General features: G+C 42.0%; 3 protein-coding genes across 12 annotated transcripts in view; 2 read left to right on the top strand and 1 right to left on the bottom strand.

The window, feature by feature from the left end:
- Positions 1–3417, top strand: part of PLAC8 (placenta associated 8) — a 28809-nt gene extending 25392 nt beyond the window's left edge. Inside the window, exon 5 of one of the 2 annotated variants that reach the window (XM_053252684.1) lies at positions 27–3417. The gene's annotated coding sequence lies outside the window, so the exon portion shown is untranslated. Of the gene's footprint in view, positions 1–7 lie in introns of both variants that reach the window. The other variant, XM_053252685.1, reaches the window with a different exon arrangement.
- On the bottom strand, positions 2927–20542 carry COPS4 (COP9 signalosome subunit 4). 2 transcript variants are annotated; one of them, XM_053252680.1, is made up of 10 exons: positions 20210–20542; positions 15332–15411; positions 14603–14754; positions 12710–12813; positions 10525–10678; positions 9475–9625; positions 7840–8010; positions 5945–6060; positions 3795–3879; positions 2927–3382 (listed from the first exon to the last, which is right to left on the bottom strand). In XM_053252680.1, the coding sequence occupies exons 1-10, from the start codon at positions 20359–20361 to the stop codon at positions 3249–3251; spliced, it is 1299 nt and encodes a 432-aa protein (XP_053108655.1). In that variant the 5' UTR covers positions 20362–20542; the 3' UTR covers positions 2927–3248. The 2 variants fall into 2 exon arrangements, with proteins under 2 accessions (XP_053108655.1, XP_053108656.1); XM_053252681.1 differs by lacking the exon at positions 20210–20542 and adding an exon at positions 19040–19180.
- LIN54 (lin-54 DREAM MuvB core complex component) overlaps positions 20500–21000 on the top strand; it is a 46313-nt gene continuing 45812 nt past the window's right edge. For all 8 annotated transcript variants that reach the window (XM_053252677.1, XM_053252673.1, XM_053252676.1 and 5 more), the window contains exon 1: positions 20500–20986. The gene's annotated coding sequence lies outside the window, so the exon portion shown is untranslated. The remainder of the gene's footprint in view (positions 20987–21000) is intronic.

Below are 21000 nucleotides of genomic sequence, written 5' to 3'. Positions count from 1 at the left end.
TTGTTAGCGATTATCCTTTTGTCTAGAATGGTGGCCTTCAACTTCTCATCAGCTGGGACTGCTTGGACTTGTGGGCTCCATGCACCCTTGGCCAAAGGCTAGCAGTAAAGAATAAACTCGTGCACCTAGCAAGAGAGCCTGCAGAAAAAGCTAGTTTTTAAAATGTACAGCTATCTCATGTGCTTGCAAGCCTCCTGCTCTCAGGCAATTCATCCATACACGATACCAGGTAGCAGAGATCCTCCTTACATCGGCCAGGCTCAAATTGGATTAGAAGCCCAAAGGAAGAACTAAAAGTGCCTAACTCAACTAGCTGAACATAGCAGCAGTTTCCCTGTTAAGGCACACAGACAGCTAATTAAGAAATTAAGCATGAAGACTTTTGGGAAAACAAATGTACCTATTTTACAGACGGGAAATACAGAAGCCAAAAGTTTTAGTCCAAAGGACAATTGGAGAATGTAGGGCAAATAACTCAAAATTCATGCAAGACACAAGGATCACTACGGTTTATCACATCCCAGCTTGGGACAATGAAGGATTGTAGTTTCACTTTTTTCTAACAATCCACGAAATGACCGCAGTGTATAAACTTATCCTCAGTGATACAGCTCAGTCACAATTATCCATGTCTTTTCTATATGTGGACAAACTCCTGGTTTGGTTTTTCTGCATGGCGTTTGACTTCACATGCTTGCTCATCATCCTCATCATCAACGGAGAAGACACACATATTTAAGTTTTATCTCTTTCCTCCCATGTGCTGTTTGCACATGTTCAGCACACCATCTTGGCAGTGGCGGGCAGCCGAGTCGAAACAGCAATACCACCATATAAGCCCCAGCAGTGCGTACTGGAATGGCATGCAAAGACCCCTCCATCTGCACTTCCCATCTCTAGCCAAATCCATCATGAAATGTAAAACCCAACATAATAAAACTGGGAATGAGGGGAAGAGAGCGGCGGGAATATGAGTGAGCCAACTTCCCCCTTTTATTTGTAGATACCATCCACACAGAATGCCAGAGCATTATAGGATATCGCTGCCTATGGAATTTCCTGTCGTTGGATGTGGTGATGGCCACCAATCTAGGAGGCTTTAAAAGGAAGATATTTAAATGTCCTATAAAAGGATATTCATGGAGGATAGGGCTGTGGTGATTGGCTAGTAAGCACTGTCAGTCAAGAGGAACTTAAACAGGAATCTCCTCTGGGAAGAATCCTTACAGGAGGTACTTTGGAACGGAGTAACAGGTGTCTATAAAATTCAGTTGGTGTTAACTGGCAGTTCAGATGGGGCTTGGATGAGCTGGAGATAGAATCACTGGTTAGGGTTCTTTAGGGCAGGACTGAGGGTGGAATTGGGAGGTTGGTGGGCATGAACTCCAGGCATGAACTCTGTAGAGCAAGCTTGACTATAAAACGTAAATGCTGCATGTATGGTTGATTACACAGGATATATAGCTAGAAGGGTTCTAGCCCGGTAAAGGTGTATGACCTCAGTAACTCAAAAGTAAAGGCTTTGTTGATGTACTGACAATCTTATATTAGTACCTGAGTTATAAAATATAAATATATGGGACAATATAAAAGGTGGTCTACAGGCTTGCCAGTTTTATAAAGAATAGTTATTTTCTTTGGTTCAGAACTTCAAAACTGTTTCAGCTGTGTCTATTTACTCCCCCACCCATGTGACCACTCGGGCACAATACCAAAGTTAGTGTTAGAAAACCAAATTAGGATTGAATTTGATGGTAGCAGCATAATAAATAAGTTTAAAACAAATCAAAAGGGTGATACATATTATTTAATGTCTATATATCTTAATCACTCATCTCCCAGTCCCGACAAGGGCTATCAATGGCTCTTAGCCTTAGTAGCAATATACTTCCAACAGGATTGGGGTGTGTGTGTGTGTCATGAACACCAGGTGCTAAGGAACAGCAAGGGAGGGGGCAATTGCCATCTTTCCCCCGTTTCCAGGCTCCCCAGATAAAGCTAGTTGGCCACTGTGAGAGGCAGGATGCTGGACTCAATGGGTCATGGCCTGATCCAGCAGGGCTTTTCTTATGTTCTTACAACTTGGGGTTACTTTGAGGGCAGTGTTAAAACAGAGGCTCAACCTACTGATATAATTGGGTCCAAACACAAACATTGTATTAAACATCACCATAATACATACATTTTATGAGCTGTTTGAATCAAAGTAAGCAGGTTAACATTGCATCATTTTGCTTCTTCAAGTTATGGGGAGCAGCAAAGAGATATGCAGGGCAATAAGCCCCCCCCCACCGGCCTGCCTCATTCAGCGCTCTCAGGGGCTTCATTAGGCATTGCTCACATATGTTCAGGCATAAATTGGGCAGACAAGGGATAGAATATATATTTTAAATAAAATGAAAGCATAGTTTCTCTACCTTCCAAATTCTGCACTCACTACCACTTGTTGCACTATACTGTGTGTTTGTAAGATATTCCCCTTAGGGGATGGGGCCACTCTGGGAAGAGCATCTGCATGCAGAAGGTTCCAAGTTCCCTCCCTGGCAGCATCTCCAAGATAGGGCTGAGAGAGACTCCTGCCTGCAACCTTGGAGAAGCTGCTGCCAGTCTGTGTAGACAATACTGAGCTAGATGGACCAGCTTCCTGTGTTCCCGAGTCCATCTAGCCCTGGCTAAAATGGTGAACAACTTCCTTTTCTGTCCTTTCTAGGGAGAGGACACAAACACATGGTGTGTGTGTGAGTGTATGTATGTATATAATATATTTCAATCTACTTGTTTGTGTTTCTTAAAATCAGCTTAATAAATATTTCAAAGGACTGTAAATTCAAGATGTGAAGCTTATTTACCTCTTGAAATTAATGGAAAAGATGGTATGGAAGACAAAATGTGGCAAATGGGAATTTCAGAATTCAGATATCATGTATTTGATTAATTCCCATTCTGTCTTTATTAGAATAACGACAGCTAAACAGAATATGGCACTTCAGTTTTCACAACAAAAATATTCACAAGGTCACTAAGGAAGTGGAATTTTGATACAAAACAAACTTTTTACTCCATTCAGTTTCACTCCATTTTTAAACTATAGCATTAAAAAAACTGTTATGCTGTTCTACAGTGCCTTTAAGAGAAATCTTTAGAAGTTTTAACACAATATACACCTGTTTAATCAGAAGTTGTCGAAGTGTTAAGTTCAGCTGCTTAAGCTTGTTTCACATTTTTACATTTTCTACAGAAGTGAAAGTCTACTGAGCCATCTGTGCTTCCATCGCCTGCGCTGTCCATTCTGGGGCAGTCTGACTAATCTTCTCCAAAAGATTGTTGACTTGGAAGCAAAGTGATTGAATCTGTTTGTCCCACGTTGGCAAGGCTTCACGAGCTAAAAGACAAAATTAAAAATAGAAAATAGCAGAATTCATTTTTGCATTTCCATTTTATTTTTCCTAGATTCATATACCATGATAGATGACAAGCAAAAGCAAATTTTCTCAGTTATCAGCTCTATGAACAGAAGTATTTTGGAATTTTAAAAACCACACAAAAAATTGCATAGCAAAATTGCAGTTATTACTACCATCTGGTGGCCACAGCAAGAACAACAGATTTGTCTTAAGTTGACTGGCTGATACCCTGGCCAAATTTGCTAGAGGAAGTTCTATTGAAATGTAATAGTTATTTAGAGTAGCTCCTGAATAATGTAGTCAGGATGTCAGCCACTGCACATTGGGCTAAAATGATCTGTAAAAAACATGTTTCAGCTGCACTGAGGAAAATACTTTAGCTAAACTTACTTTCAAAGTGAACTATTCCATCTATCTGATCAATAAATCCATTCATGCGACCTTCTGTTATCATCTGAGAGGCTATCTTTTCTGCCTGAAAAAGAACAAAATAAAAGTGTCACATAATCTTTTACTTTAAATAGGCCAATTCTGATGCTACTTTTCACATACATATGTGTACACATGAGTACCAGTGGTAGAGAAATTGTACATGTGTCAGTTTGTTCATCCTGAGCTCTTTGCATATGCCAATCACACAAGTGATTTTCAGATTAATCTAGTTATGTTTCTGTGCAATTAATATTACAGGTGATCTGTATCATCACTCCAGGTGATGAACTCCACGAGATCCAATCTATCTGCAGATTGAGATCTTGCTGATGTAATTCTAAGTGAGTGATATAAGTAGGATTATCCCAATCATGAACAAATAAAAGAAGACAGAGAATGTGTACAATTGGAAAGCAGGGTCAACACTTTCCTTCTCAGCGAAGTAGGATACCTTTTAGTAGATGATGTGACCCTGCCCTTGCTTCTCATACAAACATTTTCATATATCAGCGCAATGCTCCTCAAAAGAAATAAAGGATTCGAGGCTCCAAAAGACTATTACGGATTATAGTGGCGCAGCGGGAAAATGCTTGACTAACAAGCAGAAGATTGCTGGTTCAAATCCCTGCTGGTATGTTTTCCAGACTATGGGAAACACCTATATCGGGCAGCAGTGATCTAGGAAGATGCTGAAAGGCATAATTTCATACCACGCAGGAGGAGGCAATAGTAAACCCCTCCTGTATTCTACCAAAGAAAACCACAGGGCTCTGTGGGTGCCAGGAGTTGAAATCAACTCAACAGCACACTTTTCCTTTACATCCTGATATTCCTGCACAGTGCTTTTGTAGCTTGTATGAGGCTATCCTGATTTATTCACAAAACCATAGGGCTGAGAAACAGTAGATTGCCCAAGGGTATGCTGTGAACTTCAGGACTGAGTGAGGATTTGAGGCCAGGTCTCCCTAGCACAAGTCCAAGACTCTATCCTGTACACAGTGATTCTCAAACAGTGAGGTGTCCCCCACTTTCAGGGGTGTGAAACAATTGGGAAAAGCACATAGTTCTAGGGAGAGAAAGAAAATCCTGAAGCAGATGCTACCTGTCTTCCTCCCCACCAAGATCTCAGTGGAAGGAACACCTTTTGCAGATGACCCTAGCTGATCCACGTTGAATTTCTGGGGTTGAATGCATCAATCCCATTATGGCATCAATCCCATTATGATTTTATTAAAAACTGCTGTGGTGTCCCCATGATCCTCCTCTGTCACAGTTTATTCCGGTGTTGGGATTAGCATCCTAATTATTAGCTCCTTGCAAGCAGCAACAGCAGCAGAGGTAGACACAGGATTCTATGTAAGGATCTCTGGTGCTGAATAGGATGAGCTCAGAAAGGAGAGTAAATGTTGAAAAGGGGGGATAAGATTCAGGAAGTGTGAAAGATGCTGCTGTATATGCATTTTCTACCAAAAGCTGGACATTTTCAGAGGGTGAGCAATCCCATCCCAAACGAAAATGGCCATAACTGTTTTATACCATCCTTAACCAGAATGTTTGCTGTACCATTTTTGGAATGCATCTGCTGTGGTATAGAACTGGCTGAAGAGCTGGTCTTGTGGTAGCAGCATGAATTGTCCCCTCTGCTAAGCAGTGTCTGTCTTGATTTGCATTTGGATGGGAGATGACATGTGAACGCTGCATGATATTCCTCTTATGGAATGGGGCCATACCTCAGCATCTGAAGGTCCCAAGTTCACTCTATGGCATCTCCAGGTATGGCTAGGGAAAACCCCTGCCTGAAATCTTGGAAAGCTACTGCCAGGCAGTGTACACAATACTGAGCTAGATGGACCAGTGGTCTGACTTGGTATAAGGCAGTTTCCTATGTTCCTATGGCTCTTTTTAAACCAGTCATAATTTAAACTAGCTTAATTTGAACACAGTGCACAACTTCTACAGTGCCTTTTAAACACACACACACACACACACACACACACACACACACACACACACACACGCATATTATTCCAGTCACCTGAATCGGAATAATACCCTGAAATGCTGAATGGTTTGACAGCAAAAAGGAATAACCACCCATATCAACACACCTTGGCTGCAGGAATTTCTAATAATGCGCCTAGTTCTTCAAAGGTAATGTTGTTATACAGTTTGCTTGCAGATAATAAATTATGTTCAATGACAGCTCTGTCCAAGATACTGGAACCTAAGGAGGAAAACTGACATTTTAGTAGGAGTTTGAAATTTAACATAAGTCTGGTTACATTAAACCAGACTTATGTTATAGTGAAATAAGCCTTTGGCCATTGTGGCTGGGATGATGGAAGTTGTAATCCAACAACATCTGGGAACTCATGTTTGGGAACAGTTGAAATGCTATATGCAGCATATTCCACTTTCTATTTCCTTCCAGAAATAATATTCCATGGTAAAGGAAAAGAAAGACAAAAATCGACATTCATTATTGTTGTATGTTAAAATATAATTCTTGTGTGTTAAAAAAGTCATCTTTCTTTTTTGTATCTTTATCCAATTTATGGTTTACATAAGAATAGATCAGTGTATTTCTTTCTAAACAAAATCTATTACTTATTTTGAAGAATGTGTTTGCCGGTTGGTGTATGCTAAATAAACTCATACTTCTTGATGACCTACAGATACCAAATTTTCACACACAATCCTGCCAATGAAATTAGCTGAATGAACTCCTCTTTACACACCAATACGCTTGGTGAAAGTTTAAATAGGGTTTTGTTTTGGGGAGGAAATTATGAATATCATACTTCTCCATTACTGTATCTACAGATACCAACTTTTGCCTGAACTATCTTGCCACATAAATTAGAAGAATGCACTACTTTTTACATTGGAATATGTTCAGGGAAAGGTTTGAATAATTTATTCTGTATTTTTAGCAGAAATTCTAAATACTAGCTGACCCCACACAGAGCACCTGTGCGCTCTTTGAAGCCGGCGGTTTCCTCTTCCCCCAACCTTCTGCCCCAGTCTCCGTTTCCAGGCCCAGCCGCCACTTCTCCCCCCACCCCCGATTTTCTTTTCCCCCTCCTGGGCCTTGCCTCCATAGCTGGGCCTGCCGCCGCCATGGCGACCAATCCTCCTGGGTGCACCTCAGCCAATCAGCTGGGCGCTGGGACACACATTCCAAGGCACACCCAGGAGAATTATTTCTGAATATAATAGCAATAGCAATAGCACTTACATTTATATACCGCTCTATAGCCGGAGCTCTCTAAGCGGTTTACAATGATTTCGCATATTGCCCCCAACATTCTGGGTACTCATTTTACCGACCTCAGAAGGATGGAAGGCTGAGTCAACCTTGAGCCCCAGGTCAGGATCGAACTTGTAACCTTCTGGTTACAGGGCGGCAGTTTTACCACTGCGCCACCAGGGGCTCATTAATAATCATATTACTTGTTATTGTTCTGATCTGATTTTTAACACTCAATTATCAGATAATTCCAAAAGGACATCATGCCCAAGAGAAATCGAAGATCTTTCTCAGATTCAAATTTACTATGATCAAACTTACCATATATGGTAATTATTCAATAAAATGAATGTTTGAAGTTGAAACCCTACAAATTTCATATTATTTTACTTCTCTTTTGCAAGCTCTTTAATTTTAAAATCCTACTACATAAATTTAGTTTCTTGAACTTTCCTATAAGTTTAATGTATGTAAAACAACAGGCCTCGCCTACTAGTGGTGCTATAAAACTAACAATGTCGACAGCAGCGCAAATCACACGTGATAAGTATAAAGATCAGAGATTTCATTGGCACTAACCAACATTGTGCCATATGCTGGAACATAAAGGGAGATAATATATCACAGTAGTTGATGACTGAGATGATTCAAAGTACCAGAATGCCTACTTTGCAAGGGTAAAGATACCAAAGAGAACAATGCCCGAGTGTCTTGAAACTCAGGGCACATCTGCACTATAAGAAATGTAAGTACCATCAGCTGTTGTTGCTTTTTGGTGTGGCATAAGCATCGCAGCAAATTCTTGCAGCTGGTTCCCTCTGATAATTCTGTCCAGATACATTTTCTCTAGGATCCCATACGCTGCAAGCTGCTGACACCTCTCGTCCTTGAAGAGAGTGGCTAACATACGGGAGCGTTGCTGTCCTGGACAACAGTTAAGAACACCATAAAAATCCCATCCCAATTCAATATTATTCATCTCTATTACAATACATACGGGCTACATCAGGGCCATTCATTAGGTAGCTCAAGAGCAGTGTTCCCTCTAACAGGGATTCCCAGATATTGTTGACTACAACTACCATAATGCCCAGCCAAAGGCCATTGCAGCTGGGGATACTAGGAGCTGAAGTCAACAACATCTGGGAATCCCTGTTAGAGGGAACAGTGCTCAAGAGTACTGATCGTTCCCAGGTTTATCTGAAGCTTCTCCAGGCATTTGAGCTTCCTCTCTTCACTTCCAGCCAATGGTGCAAATCTAATTGGTATGGCTGCACCATTTTCAATCTCTTTTTCTTCAGGAGCTTAGGTTTGCTTTTACATTTCTCCTCCATTCATTTTTCTCCCCTCCCCAAGAAATCTGTTTTAAAATTTGTTTTAAAATTTCTTGGTTTGTATTATTGTTGTAGTGTGCCATCGAGTCGGTGTTGACTCCTGGCGACCACAGAGCCCTGTGGTTGTCTTTGGTAGAGTATACAAATATGTCAAATAAATAAAACAAATAATGGTACTGAGAAGGCAGACAATTCATAGCTATCCACAGATAAAAAGTTTTAACACAGGAAATGTATATGGGTTTTCCCCTCAAAGGCAAAAAGCAAGCTATCTGCATTTCAATAGGTTACATTTTAAGCTATATAAATATAGCTTAAAATATAGTCAGGCTATATAAATAAGACCATATTAAGGCTTTATCGGGGGGTGGGGTGAGAGAACCTAACAGCTTACAAAATACATCCACTTCTTTCGGTCTCATACTTTTCTCTGTGTATTAGGAACAACTAGCTGACCCCGCACAGAGCATCTGTGCGCTCTTTCCACCCCTGCCACCTTCTGCCCCAGTCTCCGCTTCCGGGCCCAGCTGCCTCTCCTCCCCACTGCCACTTCTGCCCCCGCACTTTCTTTCCCCCCTCCTGGGCCTTGCCTCCATGGCCGGGCCAGGCCCAGTGACCAATCCTCCTGGGTGCGCCTCAGCCAATCAGGCGCATCCGCCGCCCAGCCAATCAGCTGGGCACTGGGATGCACATTCCAAGGCACACCCAGGAGAATTATATATAGAGATGGGAATATTATTAAGGTTGTAGTCCTAAGCAGCCTTACCAGGAAGTAAGTTCTATCAATGGGATACTCCCAGGTAAATGTGCATTCTGTAAATTCAGCAAATGAAATACCCTTGGTAGGATCCCATTGTATCCAATCAGTTTGTCTGTTAATCACACATTCAAGACTTATATACATGCAAAAATGCAAAATCATTCCCCCCCACACCAAGGTTTTAGGGTAAACTAGCTTTCACATAGAGACATATTAAAAACAACCCTATCGTATACGTAACTCCAAGAATTAAAACAACAATAGGCCGAAATAACACTTCAATAACTGTTTTACCTGCTGATGCTAAGATCGTGCAGTGCAAGGCATGCTTCAGTGCCTCAAGTCTCTCACTTTCATGGACTATACTCTTGTAAGAGAGCTCATTATACCTCTGAGCAGCTTCAATGAACTTCCTTCTGTAATCGAGAACACGGGCATAGCACACCTGAAACAAGAAAAACCAATGCAACAATGTTACATCCAAAGAGTACCTGATTTCTAGGGTAAATCATTAAAAATAACAATAATTCAAATGTTACAATATTTCTTTTTAAACTCAACTCTCATAATGCTCAGTTCATCACCTTCACTGCTATTGATTCAACATACTGAGGTCAATCACACAATCAAAAACTGTGTTCTACCTGGGCTTGGGAGCTATGTGTGCTCTCAATTTTTGGTTGTGCGAAAGCAAGGTAGAAAGAAAACCTAGGTAGAAGTGATTGTTTGGAAGCAAGGTAAGAGGAAAACCTGGGTAGCTTTTCCTACTACCTTGCTTCCACACTTCTACCCAGATTTTCCTCTTACCTTGTTTCCACACAATCAAAAATTGGGAGCACACACAATTCTCAAACCAGGGCAGAACACAGTTTTCATTTGTGTGAATGACCTCACTGTGTTTTATCAACTAGAATATTGAAGACTAGTTTGTAGAGTTAGGGAACAGTAACTGATGGTCCCTCCTGGTGTTTGGATGGGTGCTTGCTCCTCGAAACCTGGAAAGGGAACAGAGGACACTTTGGGGAGTTGTGCCTTGGCCCATCAGCTCCACCATCACTCTACCAAAGTGGCCCTCGGCAAACATAGGTGTTGACTAGGGGGCAGAAATGAGGTACAGAGCACTGGAAAATTTGTATTCTCAGAGATGCATGTTCAAATCCTAGAAAAGAGCTTTAAAAAAGAAATTCTATAAAAGATCACAAATGATCTTGGTACACCGCTGGTCAGATTTTGAAGGCAAATGAGACAGGACTCAGGAGTAATTGTTAACTCAGCACGCCAGAAGTTGCAATAAGGCAAGCCTAATTCAATCCACACACAAAAACTCATGTAAAGCCATGTCACCTTATAGTGGATTTGTAACTGCTCATTAGTTGATTCATTCTGAAGAAGAGATGCCCTGTTGATGTAAGCCTCAGCCTGGACAGGATCATCATCCTCTAAATACAGTCGGGCAATTTTCAGATACGTCTCCAATTTATAGTCCACATTGTATTGCCTTGAATGGGGCAGGAGAAAAAGGTTTAATGCTCAGCCTACACCAAATAAAGCACTTTAAAATATATATATTCAGAAGCGGTCAGTGTGAATTTACAACAAAACTGCAGTTGTGCAACATTTATCATCATCCAACTGTGGCTCAAAGAAAGAATGGTCTCCATTATCCCACAGCAATTAACAAACACCATGGCTTACACATTGACCTCAATTTGTCACAACTGTAGCCATTGCATTTATACTAAAATACCATTTTCCTTTGCCTGTAGGTGCCCTTTTCTCCTTTCAAGCCCTGCTCCCCAGAATGGCAGGAATGAGCTGCTGTAGAAAGAAGCCCTTTCCTTCTGTGCAGCAAAAAGAAAGAGGAATACTGTTCCACCAGCATGACTGAGCTCCAGTTTTCTATTTCTCTTCCTAATCAATGGGAAATGAAGGGAGAGACCTGCAGTGTAGTTCGGAGTCCATACATTCTCTTTTAATATCTGATACATGTGGAAACTATAAACAGAGTAAATACAAGCGTAGCTTCCATCTTAATTCAAATGTTACAAAGTAGTTGAACTGTCCTGTAACTAAGAAATTTCATCTCATCTCCACCTTAGTATTATTAGTCATCCCTCACTATCCACAGGTTTCCCAATCGCAGTTTTAAGTATCCATGACTGAAAAATTGTGGCAGATCTAGCCAACTGCAACCCGGGTATCCGCGGTTTGGCAAAGGTTTTTGGCAATTTGTTTCTGTTCTTCCTAACCATCAACCTCTGGCTGTAACTTATACAGTGCTTCCCTTATCTTTGTTTTGAGTGTACACTATTCAGATTCAAGATGCTTACTTTAAGAGGCACTGTTTTTCCATTATCCAGAAAGATAAGGGAAGCACTGTATTTAGATAAGTTACAGTCAGAGGTCAATGGTAAAGAATAACAGAAAGAAATCTTAAAATACATAGGCTATTAAAGGGTTAAGCAGTAATTTAGTTCACACCCTCCCTTCTATCGTTTTTTCCCATTTGAGTCATTGTTAAGCAGGCAAAGCTGTTGAATCATCAATTTTGGCCTTCCCCTCCTCCCCTTTCTCCATGTGCTATATCAGGTGCCTGATTAGACTCAGGGAGAGTGTTTGGGACATAAGAGTGCGGATTTTGACGTTTGTATATCAAAATGTCTGTTCTTTACTTGCAGTTTTTAATTTTTCTTTTAATTTATGCAATAAAAAGGTCTGTAGAGAAGAATTTAGTGCAGATCCATCATGCATACTGCGTCGCCAGTATATCAACTGTGTTCACATTTATACCACACCCTTCCTCCAAAGAGCTTACAGTGGCATACATGTGTCGTTCTCTTTTCTCCTCCTAACAACCCTGTGAGCCAGGCTAGGTTGAGAGAGTGTGACTGGCCTAAGGTTACTCCGTGGCTGAGGGGGGATTTGAACCCAGGTCTCTTCACTCCTAATCTGACAATTTTAACTACTATGTCACACTGGCTCTGATTTGGTTAAGTAATGGTAAACCAAAAAACAAGAAGTGAAGTTCATGAAGCCATCTTCCAGTTGACAAACAGACCCTACTGAATCAATTTAGCCCAGAATTAGTTTCCAAAGGTAAAGCATTAATGCAACATACTACTAAACAAAGTTTAGGTGTTTTTTTAATTAATGTGGTAAATAGCCCAAACATATTCTGGTGTATGCTGGTAAGAGAGACCTGGCTCCAATGCAAAGCTCTTAACCATTACAGGAAAAGAATTCTAGAGGGCTGTGAAAGCAAAGGGAGAACTGAGCTGCTAAGATAATTCTTTAAAGAACTAAACTAAAGGGTTGCTGTTAGAGTGCATCTAGAATAAATGTTGCCAAACATTATATTGAGTGAGCAAAATTTTCCATATGGTTACCAGAGCACAAGCTAAAACTACTGAATATCCAAGGAAGCAGGCCCAAAGGACACCAAATGAAGCATTTCTACCACAAGAGAAGATAAAAAGTATTAAAAACAAAAACCTCACAAAATGTCAGCTTTTCTAATGATAATATTTACTTTTGTCCCGTTTCCAAAGGGATTCCCACCAACACTTGGGCGGCATTACGCCAGTCTTCTTCTTTCTCATAAATTGATGCAAGATGTTGTCTTATAGAAGCAACCTGGGGGGGGGGGGGAGAAGGTCACAGCATGAACGCTAATGAAATCAGGTTATCTTTCAAATATGAAATGGATCCACTTTCCACTATCCTTTGTAAATTTCTGTTTCTTCCCCATTAGTAGTATTTTGCTCATTGACCATCAATACCTTGATTTCACAAGATCCATAATAATAAGCTTGTATACACTCAACAGTTAAAAGAAAAACAAAACAAAAATCCTTTGACAAATGTAATATGGTAAAATTTCCACAGATCTGGCCATTTTTCTCTTCACTTTGAAAGCAAAGTTTTTCAGCACTGTTAATCAGGACCCAAATGTATATCAGTACAGTAAGACATTTCAGTAATCATAAAATACAGCACTATTTGCACAGCATGACTAGGGGCCACATGGTGAATTCAGTCAACAACGTATTCAAAATGTGAGATTCATAAAATGGAGTTTCTGCTGCAATTCAGTCCATCATCACACCAGGAAAAGGACACAATTTAAAAGTAAAAATACAAGCAGCAATGGAGCCCTGAAAGAAGATTTCTGAGATGGAACAGCACAACAAAACAAAAGCATGTTCAGATGAGCTTTGACCCAATTTAAAACAACACTGAAACAGACAAAAACGTGTGTCAAGTGAAGTAATTGAACATTCCCCAACATAAAAATACCAGCCAATGCTAGAAGAAACACAGAAAAAAAGACAAGCAAGCTTGATGAGATGTATTGAAAAATATTGTCTAGTTCAGAGAAAGCAAGTAGGCCAGCAGTTTCTCTGATGGGAGGCAAATTCTGAATTGATTTAATTGTTAAACAGTGGGAAAGTACACATCCTCATGTGGTCTGCCAAAAGGATTATCATCTACTAATAGATAAAAACAATGCCATTCTATATGGCAACAGTACTCTGATCAATCCCTGCTAACTTCACAAAAGGTTAGCAGGGACTGAAAACTTGGGTAGCTTTTCCTCCTACCTTGCTTCCACACAATCACTTCTACCTACATTTTCCTCCTACCTTGCTTCCACACAACTGAAAACTGGGAGCACACACAGCTTTCAAACCCAGATAGAACAGTTTTTGATTGTGTGAATGACCTCTGTCTGTCTTTTTAGACTGTGAGCCCTTTGAGGACGTTGAACCTTACTATTAATGTTATTATTTTCTATGTAAACTGCTTCGAGAACTTTTGTTGAAAAGTGGCATATAACTAATAGTAGTAATAATCTTCTATAAAAACAGCTACCTATGTCCAGTTACTCAATATGGATGGATGTATCCAGGAGTTACTCTAAAGAACTACTAGATTTCAATAGAACTTCCTGTAGTAAATTTAGTCAAGATGTCAGCCAGTAAACCTCATTAATTGTGTTAGAATAAGGAATGGTCAACACCAGGAAGACACATATTTGGAACACTCTAAAGTTTACTCAGTGTTGGAACGAGAACATAAAATGATTTGGTACACACATACACCCCGCCATTGTGAAATTTGTATACTGGTCACTGTAACTACTGTACTTTATAAATTTATATATCACTTTTCAATTACATAATTTTCAAGGAGGTTTACAAGAGAAAAATGACAAAAATTACAAAATTATGCCTTGTACATAATATGAAAGAAGAACCAGATGAGTCTCCCTGGGGAGAAAATGAGCTCCCTGGGGAGAAAATTCTGTAAGTAGGGCATCACAATAAAGAAAAAGGCTTTATATTTAAGTATTAAAGAGACTGGAATCTTTAGGTAAAGCTAAGAATGTTTCAACAATATCTTCTGACTGCTTTGTTTTTACCTGCTCCTCAAATGAAATTACACGAGGCTGGATCTTTTCCAGAGTGAAGTGATAGATTTCCTTGGCTGTGCCATCAGGAAGGCTTGGAAGATGGGTACAGAAATCTGTCAGCAGCTGGCGTGAAATCACTAAACTGACATTTTCATTCACCACTAATTTAAGAAACACAAGAAAGAAAGAAAACTGGGGTATAAATGGATGAAAGGGTTGCCATTTTAACCAGTATTCAATCAATAACCATTGTTTTTATTGAGACTAAACAAGCCTGGTTTCCCTTGGTTTTCCCACCCAACTATTGTCTCCCATTTTAATCCTCTGGTTTCCAACTCAAGTTTTTCGTGCAATATCATTGTACTGCTATGCTACAATATCATATTGCAACATAGCATCATATTGCAGCTATATTGCTGTGTCATCATCAAGTGCCTAAGGATGTCAAGCTAATACTACAGATGGTGACAGGCCTCCTGGACTAGCATGATCCACCAACACCAGATATGGAAGGAATACTAACATTGCACACAGTAGTTACATGACACAGAACTGGGCAGACAGGAGATCTACATCTGCATTAGCATAAGTCATCCAATGACCACCAAAGTAGCATTTTATCAGGTGCCCAAATGCTAATTCAGGACTATGATGTTAGACTAGAAGATCTTCAAGGTTTTTTCCAACTCTAAATCTCTAAGATACTAACAATTATTGAAAAATTAGATTTAAACTCACTTGCTTCTACAAAGGCTTTTAATGCCTCTAGTTGTTCTGCTCCTGACAGCTGAATTGCTTTTTCCAATATCTGACGATACCTGCCAGAAAGTTATAAAAATACATCACAATTAACTCTATATACAATGATACTTTTTAAAAAGAGAGTTTTTAAAAAGAGAGTCAGTTTTATATACGTGCACAGGATATAATGAGAGCAGTATTTGCTGTACAAAGAGTACTTCAAAACACACAAGGCCATTTGGAATGCCACTCCTCTCTAAATTGTTTTAGAGTGTATAAACACCACACTTCCTATCTGAAAGGAAACTCTGGGGTATAACACCTTCTGTGTGTTTTCCTTTTGCAATGAATTAGCCAGTCATACAAATGAGAACAGTCACAATACTTCCATTCCTTTTCTCTTTTAAAGAAGGTCCATCATGCACCTTTACCTTTTCTTGCATTATGCTAGGTTATTCATGGGCATACCTTTAGGGATAACTAGCTCTCCAAAATTCAATATGAATCCACGCCATCAATTTGAGATATGCTCCATATTCAAAAATACCCTGCCAGTCCATATTTGGCAGAAGCAGGGTATGGAAGATGGCATTTCTCCACACCGCCCTTGACCTTATAACGCTTCCACAATCACCCCACATCTTCCTGGCTCTCAGCTTAGCTATAATGAGTGCATCCCTCCTGTGATCCCAACAGGACCTTCCCAATATTGTCCTACCCATAGTAGCTTTAAATTCAACTATAGCCTAGCCTTTTGCCTTCCTGCCCCCATTCATTCCGTTTATTTTTCTTCTCTAGCCTCCAGCCATTCTCTTCCTTGCATCAACACAAAATTTATTCTCTCCCTGCCCCCACAGTGGCCATACCTGAAAACTGGGAGAACCAAAGTAGGTTCTGAGGAGGCAAGCTTTGTCTTACATGTAAATCATAACATTATTTCACATTAACACTCATCTAAAACATAATTACTCAAAAGTAGTTATAGCTATTTCAATAAGATTTACTGTATGTTTTGGCTTGCAGCATTAATTAAAATTCTAATTTAACTTTTTTTAAAATGTAGAAGGCATCTCTAGGTCCTGCTAAATATACAAGCCTTTTTCCTGAATAAAGAACAATAAGTATGTATCTTGTTAATCTGCCTTGCAGACATGGGTCATGGGCAAGTGGAGAGATTTGCTTTTAACAGCTGCGTGACAGAAATTCAATAAGTTGGTCTCTGAACTGGTAATGACTAAGCAGGAAAGTGATCTTGGGCTCATGTGGATTACTCAATGAAAACATCAACTCAGTGTGTGGCAACTATGAAAAAAGGCAAACTCCATAATAGGAATTATTAGGCAAGGGACTGAAAATAAAACTACCAGGACTGTAATGCCTTAAATCTATGCTGCAACTGCATTTAGAATCTTGGACACAGCTCCGGGTGCCCCATCAGAGGAATATCAGAGAGATGGAAAGGGTGCAGAAAAGGACAACAGAATGGAGGACTTTTCCTATGAGGAACAAGTTAAAAGAGGCTGGGCCTTTTCGGGGGGGGGGGCATAAATGAGGTTTATAAAATTCTGCAGAGAAAATAGAGAGATAAGTCATTTTTCCTCCTTTAATACTAGAATTCAGGATTATCCAGTGAAATGAACTGCCAGTTAGAACAAACAAAATAAAGCATTTCTTCACATAATGCATAATTTGTAGAACTTCACTTCCATAAGATGCAATGCTGGCTACTCGCTTAGATTGCTATCATTACTTCTAGACAGGTGGATAAACTCCTGTATTGTGAGAGAGTGGATAGAGGTTTAGATATAGTGGACAGGCATCTGCGAGGATAGAGACTTTAAGTCTGATAGCTGTCTATCATTATTCACAACCACCATGTGTAACCTACAGCTTCAGAAGCAGCATGTGCTTAATACCAATTGCTGGGTGGTCAACTGGCTATTACTTTCATGCCCTGCTATGGGCTTCTTGGAGCCATTTACTTGAGAAAAGTCACTGGGCTTTTGTTCTTCTTATGAATCTAAAAAGCAGGGGAGGGGGGTTAGCATGGAAGTGCAGTGGTGGTGTTTCTTCTTGCTATGCAGTTGCTAAAGATGCAGGAGTTCTGGAAGAAAAAGGTAGCAACCACAAATATCAAGTTGCATGAGAAGTGCCTTGTGCTCCAGTACACCCATCTACATGTCTGGAACCCCTAAATGGCCTTGAAGAAGCCAAGGATCCAGAACATCCAGTCAAGAAGGCAGGCAAATAAGGCACAAAGGTGAAGTCTGAGAGGGCTGCAGCTAGGGATATGCATGGAACTGTTCGGCGCTCCATTCTAGGAGTGCTGAACCAGTTCCGTGGACTGCCATTCGAGTCAGTTCAAAGGTGGGAGCGGTGGATAACTTTAAAGGCGGTGGAGGGTGCGTTTACCCCTCCTGCCGTGCTTCCCCCACCGGCGCTATTTATTTATTTGACATATCTTTATGTCAAAAACTTAAATCTCTGGGTGGTTTACAACAAAAAATGACAACAGAAAAGTTAAAACATTGGTTAAAATGAATGACAGCAAAACAGTAAAACACCACAACAATTCAAGATTTTAAAAACAATATCTTAAAACAATGTTAAAACTATTTTAAAAGTATTTAATTAAAAGCTTGCGTGAACAAATGTGTCTTTAAAGATTTTTTTAAAATTGTCAGAGATGGGGAGATGAAATAACTTCTTTATTTCAGCAGGGAGCACGTTCTAAAGCTTCGGGGTAGCACTGGAGAAGGCCCGTCCCCAAGTAGACACCAGATGAGCCAGTGGCAACTGCAGATGGACCTCTCCTGATGATCTCAATGGGCGGTGGGGTTCACGGGAGGGTGCTCTTACCCCTCCTGCCGCGTTTTCTCCGCTGGTGCTGTGTATTCAAATGGTCCGGCGGAGCGGCAGCATACCTCCCTGCCACCCTTTTGCTTCCTCAGACCAGAAGTTCCCGGTGTGCAGGCGCACAACATGCGCATACGCACCAGGAACTTCCGGTCACTTCTGGGCCGAGGAAGCAACAGGGTGGCAAGGAGGTACGCTGCCGCCCTGGCCAGACCATTTGAATACTCAGCCCTGGCGGGGGCGGGGGGCGGGAGTGGCAGGAGCACTCCCCCCACCCTTAAAGTTATCCCCCCTCCATCTTCAGACTGATAGGCACCAGTTCTGTGCACATCCCTAACTGCAGCCACACCAGGAAGATGGATTAAAGTCTCTATTTGGGATATTCGCTTTAGGTATTACGGACACAAAGTAGAGGAGATAGATAATTATCAATAGCAGTAACTGAGACTTTCTCCTTCATCTCACATCTCTATTACCCTAAAGCTTGCCCAAACGTGTTTTCTCTCTCCTTCCCTTCTCAGACATAAACTAGCAAGAGGTTTATGAGGGTCTGGTCCCTTTGCTGATACACCACTTGGTATTATCGATATGAATCCTGGCAGTGCCTGAAAGAATCCATCTTACAGGAACTCAGGTGTAATCTACACCGTTTATTCACTTATTTTAAAAAGAATACACCCCACCCTATTAACAAGGTGGCTAAAAACTAACCATTTAAAAATACAGTTAAACAGAAGCAGCAGTAGCAGAATTAAGACAGAAGAAAAGATCAAACAGAAAGCATAACCAGCACAATTAAGCTGACATTTAAAAATGCTTGGCACTGAAAAAATATAAAGGCCTTCTCACCAGTCACCATGAGAATGAGGTGGCAGAGTAGACTGTACCACTGCAGGCAGGCAGGTAGGTAGGTGTGTGTGTGTGTGTGTGTAAGTTCTGGATGCTCCCATATGTAAAAGTCCAAAACATACACATACCACCCCCTCTGCAAGTAACAGAGGTGGGCAATGTTCCCTCTAACAGGAATTCCCAGATGTTGTTGACTTCAAATCCCATAATCCCGAGCCAAAGGCCATTGCCACTGGGGATGTTGGGAGTTGTAGTCAACCACACCTGGGAATTCCTGTTAGAGGGAACACTGGAGGTGGAGGGAAAGGGAAGAGGGCAGATTAGACCCCCTTGTGCTAGTTTTCTACATGCAGGAGCTGAGCTACAGTGGTACAATTCATTTTATGGTTTCAGATCTGTCTCATCTCATATTGCTGCATGCACCAACAAGATCTGAACAGAAGGCATCAAGCAGATTATCAGCAAGAGGGTGAACCACTTTTTGTTCTTCTGCCTAAATGTTGGATTTTACCAAGCAGCCCAGCCAAGCAGCATGGTTGAGAATTATCAAGAGTGTTTGCCCTCCTTTTCTAAAGGGTTGCCAAAAGGTGCCTCAAAGTATTGTGGCACCTGAGGCAAGGCACCAAATATTGCTTTGCACCACCCCATTGGTGGAGACCAGCCTCCTTTCCAAGCCAACCTTTACGAGGTCTGAAAGTAGCACAGTGGGGGCAGAGGGGTTGCCAGCAGCAGCCGCCTCCTCGTCTCGCCTTGTGCTTCGTGCAAGGCGAGGAACTCCTCTCAAAACTTGCAAAATTCAGAGTGGCTCAGAAGAGCTGCTCCGATGGCAATGGTAGGGGGCATCTCCCCACCCTGCTACTGACATGATCTCCATAATCTACCACCTGAGGTGAGTGCCTCATGAAAGGACCACGCTTGGGACTGCCAACTTATGAACTAGCCCCTGTGGCTGCCCCTTCTTTCTTTAACACCAGCTGGATCTGCAGAAATGAGCAGGAGACCGGCTCCTTGCCTTGAAAGGTTTCACCTGCAGGTTTCTGCAGGCAGGCAGGCCCTCCCCCTCCCCGAAGCGAGTCCCGTATGCGCGCGCGCCTGCCTCTCCGCCGTTGGACGCCCCCACCCCGCGCTCGTTACCCTTAGCAACCGAGAACAAGAGAGGCAGTCACTCACTTCCCCGCCAGGTCCTTGTGGGAACCGCTGGAGCTCATGAGCTGGGTCAGCTCCTGCCTCACGGCAGCCGCCATCTTTCCCTTCCCCCCGCCGCCGCCACCACAGTGTAGTATCACTTTGTCATATCCATCAACGAGTGGTATACTATGCATCTGAGCATGCGCAAAATCATTGGAGCATGCTCAGTATGGTTAAACGAAGCTCCTTTTCGTTTTCTGCCCAAAACCTCTATCAGATTTTCATACTACAACGGCTTCCGAGGGACAATCCACACTGTCTCCCACGCCCCCTTCCGACCGCGAACGAGAAGGCGCGCACACGGCCGCGGCGTAACCATAGAGCAGTGGAGGCTAGAGCGTCGGCGCAATGACGCCCGGTACCCGGAAGCGCCGGGTGGGAAGGGAAAGAGGCGAGCTGTGACGCAGGGGGGGAAGAAGAGAGGAGGACTTCCGGGAAGCTTTGAGGCGAGAAGGCGGGAGAATGGACACGGCGCTTTCTCGGCGGGTGACGACAACGAGGACGCCGGTTGCCAGGGCGCCGCCGCCGAGCATTATGGGATGCGGCGGTGGTGGAATGGCGCTGGGCGCGTGATTTTGAACCAACACGGAACCTGTCGCTGGGGCTGGCGCGCCGAGCCGGTCGCGCGCGCCGGAGCCCGAGAAGGGAAGGCGGCGGCGAGGAGGAGGAAGAAGAGGAGGAGGAAGAAGGGGGAGGTGGTCGCGAAGGGAGCGGAAGAGAGGCTGACACAAACCGCCCGGGCGCGAGCCGCCACCGCAGGTGAGGGAACCGGG

The sequence above is a fragment of the Hemicordylus capensis genome, chromosome 5, assembly GCF_027244095.1.
Source record: "Hemicordylus capensis ecotype Gifberg chromosome 5, rHemCap1.1.pri, whole genome shotgun sequence".
Taxonomy (NCBI): Eukaryota; Metazoa; Chordata; class Lepidosauria; order Squamata; family Cordylidae; genus Hemicordylus; species Hemicordylus capensis.
The sequence above is the reverse complement of the archived record's forward strand: the minus strand, read 5'-3'. Positions and strand labels throughout refer to the sequence as shown.

Bases quoted from the DNA above. Each gene is read 5' to 3' on its own strand.
- COPS4 (XM_053252680.1), bottom strand. From the start codon at position 20,361: ATGCATAGTATACCACTCGTTGATGGATATGACAAAGTGATACTACAC. The intron at 9,626-10,524 runs GTGACATGGCTT...TTCTTGTTTCAG, and splicing joins AGTTACAAATCCACTATAAG to GTGTGCTATGCCCGTGTTCT. The intron at 3,383-3,794 runs GTAAGTTTAGCT...TTTGTCTTTTAG, and splicing joins TGGAATAGTTCACTTTGAAA to CTCGTGAAGCCTTGCCAACG.